Source organism: Athene cunicularia, assembly GCF_003259725.1.
Source record: "Athene cunicularia isolate RWA chromosome 19 unlocalized genomic scaffold, athCun1 chr19_part1, whole genome shotgun sequence".
Lineage (NCBI taxonomy): Eukaryota > Metazoa > Chordata > Aves > Strigiformes > Strigidae > Athene > Athene cunicularia.
Window position 1 is genome coordinate 1,677,737 of NW_020799124.1, and position 11,273 is coordinate 1,689,009.

The 11,273-nt window shown below is 53.5% G+C and overlaps 1 protein-coding gene across 1 annotated transcript in view; it reads right to left on the reverse strand.

Moving 5' to 3' along the window:
• Positions 1-8,316: 8,316 nt before the first annotated feature.
• The window catches only part of SRSF1 (serine and arginine rich splicing factor 1), a 9,716-nt gene continuing 6,759 nt past the window's right edge, over positions 8,317-11,273 (reverse strand). The window contains 4 exon segments of the mRNA XM_026861803.1: positions 8,317-10,404; positions 10,406-10,480; positions 10,744-10,916; positions 11,205-11,268. Coding sequence (XP_026717604.1) covers positions 10,258-10,404; positions 10,406-10,480; positions 10,744-10,916; positions 11,205-11,268 — 459 coding nt within the window. The 3' untranslated portion in view covers positions 8,317-10,257.

Here is an 11,273-nt window from a genome sequence, read left to right on the forward strand (position 1 = left end):
GGCGCTGCCGAACCCCGCGGCGGCCCTCGGCCGCTCACGTGCCCTCCTGCCACCCGGCACGCGGCCTCCCGGCGACGCCCGCGTCCAGAAGCAGCGATACCCGCCGTCAATTTGTCAAACCCACCTCGAGGCGCGACTCGGGGAGAGAGGAGCTGCTTCCGCCAGCGCGCCCAGCCCCGAAGCGGTTAATAAAGTGCTTATTTGCACAGGCGCCATTAGCTGTCCTGCCTGCTCGGGGAAGCCAGGCAGGGCAGGGGGATGCAGCTCCACTCCGGGAACCCAGAAGCCCCGCAAGGACCATCTAAATAAACTCCACTCGTTTTATCCCGTTATCCTCGCCGAGCCCCCCTGTGCGTTAGGACCTGCGGTGGGACACAAGTGCCAAAATCGTGCTTTGCTTTTCTGCTGCCGGCGCATCTCCCACGGTTAGAGAGCAGATGAGCTGGGCTGGGCGAGGGGCTGCCCCGCAGCAGGCGACTGCACCCACGCACCCTCCTCACCCGGGACCTTCAAAGCGCTTTCCCCCAGCCCCTGCCTGCCTGCTGACGCCCCGCGCTCTGATTTCGCTCGGCGAGCATGTGCCTGCATCGCTAAGAATAGAAAATGTTGTCAAATATTTCAGCTTTAGAGGAGCCCCTTTCTGTTTGTGCTCTGATCCCCGAGCGACGCGGCGGGCTTTGAATTTCACAGCTCCACGGGGCTGAAGAGCCCTCAAGTGTGTAAATAAGCCGCCACGACGTTTCTGAGAATGTGCTCCCCGCAGGCAGTTTCCCTTTAGCTGCTTCCCAAGTTGGTGTCTTCTCTGGTTTTCTCTCTTTGCAGCCTCGACTTCCCCCTCAAACTGATCAGAGAAGCTAAAAAGAGACAGTGAAATACGTCAGCGGGAAGCGGGCGCTGAAGCGGAGCGTGCGGCGGCTGCGAAGGCTCAGCCGTGGCGGGACAGTCGCCCCGAGCGTGGGATGGTTCGGTGTCCCCCGAAGAACATCCCGGCGCATCCCTCTGCCCACGCCCGCCGGGCCAGCGCGTCCCTGACCCGCAGCAAAACGCGGGTGGAAGGTGCCGTGGGGCAGACGGAGGGAAAGGGAAAGCTTTCGACAACCAGCGGAGAAGCAGCAAGAAGATACTCGGAGGGAAGGCACCTCATGGGCAGGACTGGGCAGGGGTGGCTGAACGCTGCTCAACTCCCCCTTTTCATGTTTTTAGCACCAAACGTCGAGGTGTGTCACTGCAGCAGCGATGCATATGGAGGTAGGGAGGGAAACGGTGGAGTCGTGGTGCCACAAGAGCCACACGTTGTCCCAGCAGCCCGGAGACCTCCTGGTCCGTGTGGAACCGGGTGTCAGCTCCCACCACGCGCTCGCTGGCCCGTGACCCCCCGCCAGGCAGGAAAAGCCCTTACGGCTACTCCGCGCTCTCCAGCGTTCCCTGGTGAAAGCGTTCCCATCCGTGCCGTTCTCCTCAACTCTTCCCGCTGCACCTTGGGCACCCACCATTCCCCCCACACCGGCCACGCTGCCGCACCAGCTATGGAAACCCTCCCTGCCTTCCCTGGGACTCCATCATCATCCTCATGTTCTCCGCCAGCCCTGTGAACCCAGCACCGTCCCCTCTCCTCGCGGATTCCAGCTTTCCCGCAGCCTGAGCTTTGCTTTCCCGGGCACAGGGCACTGCCGGGGGCTGGCTCCCGTCCTCCACGGCTCCGCCGCTTCCCTCTCAGCCCCGCGCACGCCGCGGCCGCCCGGGAGATGCTCGGGGCTTCCGGCCAGTGTGGCCTGCAGGACGGCGGCCAGCGAGCCACAGCCGAGGAGGAGCAAGCGTGGTTATGTTTAGCCCCGCCGCCGGCGGGCAGCGCGCCGGGAAAGTGTCGTTATCTCTTCCCACCTCCTTGTCCTCAGCTGTGCCGGAGCTAATCTCCGCTTGGCACCTGGAGCGGCAGAGCTGCCCCACGTCGCGAGCACCCAGCGTCCTTTTGTTATGATTTTATTTATCTCTGTCACAACTTCTTCCTACAAAGCAGCTGCGGAAAAGCAGAAGAGCTGCCGCTCGCCACGCTGGCCTCGGGGACGGGCGGCAGGCTGCTGGCTTTGCCACCCTGCTCAGGCACGTGCAGAATTGCTGCCTGTGCCCCGAAATCGGGGTCACCCCTCCCTGCTGCTGCCCGCTGCGGGTGCACAGCTGGGGGGGACACCCCGGGGCGGCCTGGGCGCTGATGCCACGCAGTACAGATTGCCCGCTCTCAACATCAGAGACTCACTTCTACGCACAGACATGATTTATATCTGATTAACACCGAGATACGCAGGTTCCCGTTTCATACAAGGACATTTCAGAGACCTCTTGGCAGGTGCTCCCCGACCCCGAGCGCAGCGCCCACCCCGCGCTGCCCTCGGCACTTTGCCTTTGAGCAAACGCTGCTCTCCAGAAAAGCACCCACGGTGTGATCTGAAAACTTTAGGAGACAAGAGCGTGTAGCGATTACTTAGCAGCGCGCTCCTCCGGTTAATCACCAGTGACCATTTTTAGTAATAACTCCTGCGGGGCCAAGGACTGCAGGGAAACATCCGCTCCTGCCTTGCTCCTCTTCCCACCATCTGCCCCGACTCCTCCTGGGCGCGGGATGGACGGCAGCAGGCACATAAGGTCAGTGCAGTTGGGGAAAAACACGGCCACTGAATTAGAGCAGCCGAGCCGGCGAGGAAATCCTAGCGCTAATCCCTGATCTTTCACCGACACACAGCAAAGCTCGGGCCAGCCGGCTGCCTCCCTCCTCCCCAGCCACAGCTGGAAAACACGGATAATGCTGCATTACCTTCCCTGCAGGGCTGCTGCGATTAACAGCAGCGAAGAGCTTGGAAATCCTTTGGGGAAGGGAACGGGGATGGTGGGGATTAATACCCGGCTGGATGGCCGCGGCCCCCCAGGACACGCTTGTGCCTGTGCCAACATCACACCCCATTTTCTTTATTCTGTGCTATTTACTTCTTTATTCGGGCCCTGGGTGTTGTTTAATCTCGTTTGGCAGCTATGGATTGTCTCCAAAATAATCAATGTTTGTGCATTCGTCTGCAGCACTCAGCTGATCCCGCGGGGACGAGCACCCAGCGCCGGCGGGAGCCTGGGGCCCAGCAGCCCCGCTCCGGCGGGGCGGTGAGAAAGCGGCGATGCTCTGCCCGAGGCTCCCGCAGGCAGCTCTGCACCTCGTTTCCAAGGGGGGAATAAAATCTTCGGTGATACCCCGTAACCGCTGCCGAGCCAGGGCACCGGCCCCCGGGCAGCTCTGGCTCAAATGAATTTCGGTGCCGCCAGGAAAAGGTCCAGCGTCACCCCGCGAGTCAGGACGGGGCTCCCGGGGCTCTCCCTGCGGCCCCGCAGCGTGCGCCCGCGAGTACACCCGTGTGCGGGGACGGGGAGGTGACGTGGCCGAGGCAGGCAGAGTCAAACCCAAGCCGGAGCTGCGCGGGGGAAGTTTTTCCCAAGCTGAAAGCAGCATCAAAAAATCCCCAGAAAAATATAGACCTGGCCTGTGTCAGAAGGAAAACACCCAGAGTTCAGCAAACTGCCAAGTTTTTCATTTTTAAATTTCCGCTGGCAGCTGCTTTCCGCAGCCTCTTGGCATCCCAGCGAGTGAAACACCCTGCACCATCCCTGCCGCGGGAGCCAGCCCAGCGCCGGAGCCCCGGGTCCAGGCTGGGAACCCTTCCCAGAAGACATCCGCGTGGTCTGAGCTCAGCAGGATCCATCACGTCACCAGCTCCGCAGAGGGCAACCAAGTCATGCAAGAAACGGGTATTTTAAAAAAAAATTAATATTATACCTGAAGCATGAATCGTCAGCTGACTCATAAAAATATGAAACTCACTTAAGAGATGAATTAGAGCTATTAGAATACATAGGTAATTACTCGTGCGAACAATGCCCTCCTCAACTCTTTAATGATTACACAAATTACTGCATAGAATTATGTTAATAGCCCTACAAGGGTTGGGCGCACACGCGGCCCCGCGGTGGAAGGGGCCGGGCACCGGGACGCACCAGGACCAGGAGCCCCCGCTGCGGGCGGGCACGTCAGGCTCCGCAGCCTTCCTCAGGCACGCGGGAGAGGGATTTGAGGGAACGTTCGTTACACCGGGAACTTCCTGGCATTTATTTTTTTTTTTTCCCCCCTAAAAATTCAGCTATTTGAAATAGCTTCAACCGCGACTCGAGACAAACTGCTCTTCCACGTGCAGGTGCAGCGAGGATTATTTTGCACTTAGCGTGGTGGACTCCTACCAAAGCTGTAGGTATTTTCAGCCGATCTAGAAATTACTATAATTTTGCTGTACAGCTAAAAACTATCTGTTATCAGGAGTAAGAAGTTTCAAGCCATGGCTAATGCGATCAATGGAGTCTGCTGCTCTAAAGCAGAAGTTTCTGTTCAAAAAAACCCCAAAACAAACAACAAAAAAAAACCCCTAAACTGTGGTTTCAAGGAGAAACCACAAGTTTTCTAACCATTTCTATTTCAGCGCCGATGTCAGGCTTATTAAGCGCTCCGCTATCAGCGTGATTTGCAATTAAGGAGGAGAGCTCCCCTCCCTCCCCGCTGCGCGCCCCAGTGTTTGCACAATGAGGGCAGTATCGGGCTCGGCTGCCAGCGGGCAGCTGCGCTGGGCGAGGGCAGGACAGAGGGGCCACACAATTGCCCTCAGTTGTACCAACAAAGCGGCACTATCGGAAGCGCAGGATCGCCTGAAAAGGCGAAATTCCCCGTCCGGGAAGGGCGGAGAGCTGCTGCGGCGCGGCCGGGTGGAAAGCACGGCGGCAGCGGGGAGGTGACGCCGCGGCCCCGCTGCTGTCCTCGCGCTGCGAAGCGGGTTTAGGAGAGGGGGGTTACGTTTTCTGCCCCCTCTGCTTTTCCATTTTCCATTTACCACCCCTCTCCGTCTTCTTCAGAGCCAACGGACCCCTGAGAGCATTTTGAGAACATATTCATAAAAAAAAAGACACTCGGTGTTAAAAAATCCTAGAAAATACGTTTCCAGACCAAGCGGTGTGCCTGCCCGCCTGCAGAACCTGTTTCCACTCAGGTCTGTAAGACATTAAAATAAATTGAATTTTTACCCAACAGCCACAGCTGGGTGAGCGGATGGCTCGCACGGTCCGTGCCTGAGGGAAGTTAAGCCTGCGCTGAGTCAGGTTCATTTTCATCCAAAATTCAGCCCAAGGGGGGGAAGAGGTGGTGTGGGGCTCCCTGGGGCTGTGCCCCCAACACCCAGCTGCCTCCCAACTCCCCCACTACCGAAGTTAATGAACTCACAGACACGTGGTGTAATTAAAAACTGAGAGCGTGTCAGAAAGCACTGACTCCTCCACTTCCCCTAGTGGTATCAAAACTGGTTTATAGCACATTTCGGAGATATTAATCTAATTTCTCTATTTCTAAAGTCCATTATGACCATCAGAGAACACGATATTCTCCGTGAAGATGGTCAGAAATTAAAAAACAAGGCACTCGGGGAAAGCCTCGGCTCACCGGGTGAAGCGGGCATTCCTGCTCCACCAGCTGCGCCTCTGGCTGCCAACAGTCCAATGACAGGAAAGATTTTACAGGAAAAAAGGTCGGGAGGCACGAAACGCCCCAGTGCTCCGCTCTGTGAAGTTTTCTGAGAGGATCTCAAAGCGCTTTGCAAACACCAGCGGCGAAGGGCGCCGAGGGACGGGAAGGGGCTGGTCGCGGCAGGTGGGAGCGCGTCTGCCGCCGCGACCCGACCTCCCTCCCCTCGGTGCCGAAAACCAAGAGAGAGAAAACTTCAGGACTGCACCATCTCCTTTCGTTTTCCAAGAGCAACGAAACGTTTCCCCTTGGCGGGGAGGACCAGCAGCCTTGGTGTGGAGGCACGACGCCCACCAGGCCTCGAGGAGCTCCGTGTCGGGCGCGCGAAGGCGCCGCCGTCCGCAAACCCCGACGCAGAGAAACCCCAGCGCTTCCTCCTCCCTTGCGCGGGGCGACGGTCCCTGCGCTGCCAACCCCTCGGAGATCGTCTCCATCGGGTCTGCTCCGACGCAAAGAACCGTCGGGTATCTCCCCGCTCGCAGGACGGAACCCAGAGCTGAAGCCTCGGCCCCGCAACCGAGCGTCACGTTTTTAAAACCTTCCTGAGCTTTAACGTCGCAGCTGGTACAGGTACTTCTGGATCCTCAACTCACTCGAATGACTCTAAATTAGTGCTCCGGCACATTAATTAGTTTCTTATCAACTCAGAACTTATCGGCTCAGCCTGGACACGCAGACTCTTGGATTTCAAACCAGGGGCTCTGACCCGTCGCCTCCCGGGGTCCCACGCTCGCCCTCCCCGAGAGTTCACCTTCCTCCAGACCCCGCGCAGCCCGAGGTTGATCCTGTCCAGACACCGCCTCAGTGCAAACCAAACCCTTCACCCGAGCACGCGTGTCACCTTTGCTTTAAAACTGCTCCCATTTCGCTTTCCTTCAGCAACGCCCAGAAGGGTTTGAGGGGTTTTTTGGGCCAAGCTTCCCCGCGCTTCAACAGCACGTACCTGCCCACTCCACTCCTTTCCCACACCCTGACAAACAAAATTCTCCAGAGCTGCCCCACTTTTGCGCTCCCCCCCACAGCACTTTTCTTCCCGCCCGGCATCATCCCGCAGCCACTTGCGTACCTCAGTCTGTTCGGTGCAAACACAGCTTTTACCCCCCTAAATAGAGCGCTTTGCTAGCACGATTTCATCATTTCTGGAGGGAAAAGAAAAAAAAGAATCCATCTCATACAAATCTTTGGCAATATTCTGCAGAGAAACGACATTCTGTAACAAACCACCACCTCTGTCACGACACGCAGCGGTTTTCACGGCTTTATGCATGCCAGCGTGCCACACTTAAACTCCAAAACTGCTAATCCTGCCCCAAACACAAATCCCGTCATACAATAAAGCAATTTTCCTGCCCTGCTCTGTAGGGGACGCTGCGTTGCCCAAAAAGGTGGGGGTGAAGGCACTTTGAAATTACCATCACAGGGGAAACAAACTTGACTTGGGGAAAAAATAATTTACTATCAAATCAGAGAAGGGTAATGAAAAATAAAACCAAATTTAAAAGATCTCCCCCCACACACCTCCCGTCTGCCTGGGCTCAGCTTCGCTCCTGCCTCCCCGGCAGCGGCGCAGGGGATGGGGGTAGCAGTGAGTCTATCACCCCTTGTCTCTGCCGCTTCTTCCTCCTCAGGAGGACTCCTCATCCTCCTCCCCTGCCCCAGCGTGGGCTCCCTCCCACAGCAGACAGCCCCCACCACCTTCCCCCATGTGGGTGCTCCCCACGGGCTGCAGCTCTTCCCGAACTGCTCCAGCGTGGGGTCCCCAAGTCCTGCCAGGAGCCTGCCCCAGCGTGGGCTCTGCTCTCCACAGGGTCACAGCGCCCTTGGGGCACCCACGTGCTCCGGCGTGGGGTCCCCCATGGGTGCAGGGCAGAGCCTGCCCTCTCCCCATGGGCTGAGAGGGGTCTCTCCTCCTCCTCCTCCACCGCAGAGCTGTTCCTCTCACACTCCCCAGGCTTTTTCTCCCCCTTAACTCCGAGGTGCTCTCGCTGCCGGGGCTCGTTCCCTCAGACACGGAAGCTCCCAGCAGCTTCTCAAAGCCACCCCTGCAGCCCCCCAACGTCACCTCGCCCACCCAACACACCTCAACATTCATCCTCACGCACCCCAGGAGCCGCCAGCCGCGCTGCACAGAACCACCATCCCACGCCAACACCACGCTCCTTGACTAACTGCCACTCAAACCTGCGCAGCAATAAGCGACGCCGTTCCACCGGACAACCATGGGAAGAGCCACGAGAACATCCAACCCCGGGCACAGGCGCCAGCACCAAGGGCCGGGTGACCCGCCGCCAAGACCCCGGCTCCCCCGCACGCCGCGTCGTGACTCGCCACATCCCACCACCGCGGGTGGGTTTAGACCCCCCCACCCCAGCTCTACCCATCGTTGAGAGGACTGGGGGGAGCGCCAAGCCAGCTTCAGCTCACGTTCTCCCTCCGCCCTCTCCTCAGCGGAGCAGCGTTAGCAACAACATTCCTACGAAACCATCCTCGTTTAAGGGGTGAGATTTCTTTCTCTTCCCTTACTCGCATAATAAATTCCACCCATTTCCCAGGGAACGGATCCTTTATTTAGGAGAAGCTCAAACATCAATGCTTCCTGCAAAACACTACGTCTCTGTTGAACACAAAAGCCTTTTGTCTGCAAACTTGCGATTTAACAACGCCGCAGCGGCACGCAAGGACTTCAGACTCTTAGCAACAAATGATGACAACCGTGCACGTTTTTTTAAAAATTTTATTTGTCAAAGAAAAAAAAGGCAATAGCCAATTGAAAACCTACTTAAATCTTTTAACTCCAATTTTTGTCTTTAAATTTAGAGAAATGACTTATTTACTTTTTTTTTTTTAAACAAACCCCCCTTTTTCCCCTTTAACGTTTACCATCTACTCGTGCTGAATCCTTCCAAGGAGATTGCTCCAGCGTACCTCTCCAGGTCCTCGCTTTGCTCCTTTTACCAAAAAAATGAAAAACTCCATCGTGCATCTTAAGGGCTCCAATCGTCAAAAATAGGAAAAAAATATCTTTGGAATAGCCAATTGAGTTGAATAAAAAAAAAAATCCACACGAATGCGGTTTGGTTGGGGCAGGAATCCACTCCTATGTTCCTGGTAATTTGATCCCGCTCCATGAATCCTTGTAATTCAGCCTCCCTATCCTATCCACATTATGATTTGAATCCAATGATCCAGCTCCAAGGATTGGGATCCAGTGAGCCCTCTCCAATCCAAACCTTTATAACCAGCAAAACCAAAAAAGAGGAGGCAAAAAGTTAGATACTGTAATGAAAAAATAGGATTCTGGGGAATGATCAGTTATGTTTGCCATCAATTAATACAGATGTACATTAATAACTATCAATTCCCCAAAACAAACTTTTGAATGGTGATGCTCAGATAATTTTTTAGAAATGTTAATTACTATTTGGAGGAAACATTGTAATATTTACAATATGTCAACTGAAAATGCCAACATACTCATTGCTCATACGGTGGTGTGCTACAGGTTTTGTGGTTGCAAAAAATGTTTATGAAACTGGAAAAGCTTACAGCTAAAGCTATCCACCTACTGTCTGTCTGAACTACAGCTAGCACTCCCAGCTGGAAGGTAACAAAATTAACTAACCGGAGTTTTCAAACATATCGGTGAGTCAACTGTGAATTAGTCTGAGGGGGCAGGGCTGAGATTTAAGAAATTACTCCTAACTAGATTTCCTATTTTTGCTGTCATTCTGATACTTTAAAAAAATGAAATAGCAACGCTGTATCAGTCACACAGAGGACATGCAGATTTTAGCAGTATTGATATTATACTCCGATTTAAACATACCCTTGATCTACTACAAGTGTACAAATACTACATAACATTAACACTTGTAACCAAATGCTGCATGACAAAGTAAACCAATACTCCCACCCCCGTCCCAGTTTATTCCTTTAAAAAACTAGAATGGAATCAAGAATTACAAAAGCAAGTATTTAGCCACAATTGCCCCCCACAAAAAAAAAAAAAAAAAAAGATTTAAAGAAAAGAGCAATTGCAGTCTGCGGTAACTAGAACATGCCTGAAGTGACACGTAGGTGCACGTACTCAATTAACCTGTCTCTCAGTATAAGGTCAATACTGCCAAGTTCATCTGTGACAATAGCACTTGGAGTCATACCATTGCCTCCATTATTGATCTGATCCTCCTCAATCCTCCTTTTGACAATCCTAAAATGATTGACATGTGCTCCACAATCCTTTAATCCAAAGCATTCTTAATCCATCTCTTCAGATATGTCTACAGAAAGACACACGAAAAGGCAAGATAAAATATAAGATCCCCCAGAAGAGACAAGTTAGCCACAAACATCCCAACATCCCCAGCTCGTATAAACCATAGCTGAACACTGAGACATTTACACAGCAATACCACAGTTTGAAGAATGTTGGTATTTAACTAGAACTAAACCGAAACAATCCTGACTGACATCAATTAAAATACAATTTACCAAAGACATGAGGGGAATGTTGATGTTAAGGAGCAAATACCCACTAGGGATTTTACACAAGAATGCAATTCAACACTTCAGCCAATTTGAATAAAACAGTTTGAATTTTAAAAAAAAAATATAATGAAAGACTGTACTAAGTAAAGGAAAACTGTGTACAACATGGGGTTCTACAAAAAGATCAGAGCTAGTGATCGTTTATGTACGAGATCGGGATCTGCTGTGGCGGGGAGAGTAGCGTGGAGATCCTCTGCTTCTTCTTGGGGAATAACTGCGGCTTCTGCTGTTGCTTCGACTACGGCTTCTGCTACGACTACGGCTGCGTGACCGAGATCTTCCATAGCTTGGACTTCTTGGGCCATCAACTTTAACACGGATGTAGGCAGTTTCTCCCTATTGAATAGACAGAACTTTCGATTGAAAAGTCTAGGCTTTAGGGCCATCTTTTTAGGCATGCTGACAGACTGAAGATAGCGTTCACTACAGCACGGAAATAGACATCAAAGCTTTAAAGTCTATCTCCTGATAAACTGACCACCGACTTACTTAGCTGCTTTGTATATACACAGTGAACACCACACGTTCCTTACCTTCAAATCCTACTGTTAAGCCCCTTGTATCCAATTCTGGCCAAAGAAAGTAAGTGTGAAACCTACCTCATGAGATCTAAATTTAGTGTTATCCAGTTTTCGCACAGCGTAGGTCATATCTTCCTTCCGTACAAACTCCACGACACCAGTGCCATCTCGGAAAACATCAGCATAACATACATCACCTGCTTCACGCATGTGATCCTTTAAATCCTGCCAACTTCCACTTGGAGGCAGCCCTACGTAAAAAGCAAGACGTTACTTTAAAACCGGATTATATTCTCACCTCCTGTAGCTAGAGCATCCGCTCGCAGCGAACAAAAGAGACTAGCGAGCAGAGCGGCTGCCTCGAGGAGCTCTCTGCATCCTACAGACAGCATTCCTCCCAGGCTACGCGAGGCGATGCTTTTTAAGAAACAACTCAGAGCCGGATGCCTTTTCCCCCCCCCGCCCTTCGCTGGGAACCTTGCCTGGAGGACCCCGGGGGAACAATTTGGGCTAAAAAAAAAAAGAGAGGAATGACTCACCCGAGACGATCACTCTGTACTCCGAGCGCCGGGACGGGGGGCCGTACCTGCCCCGAGGGGCTCCACCCC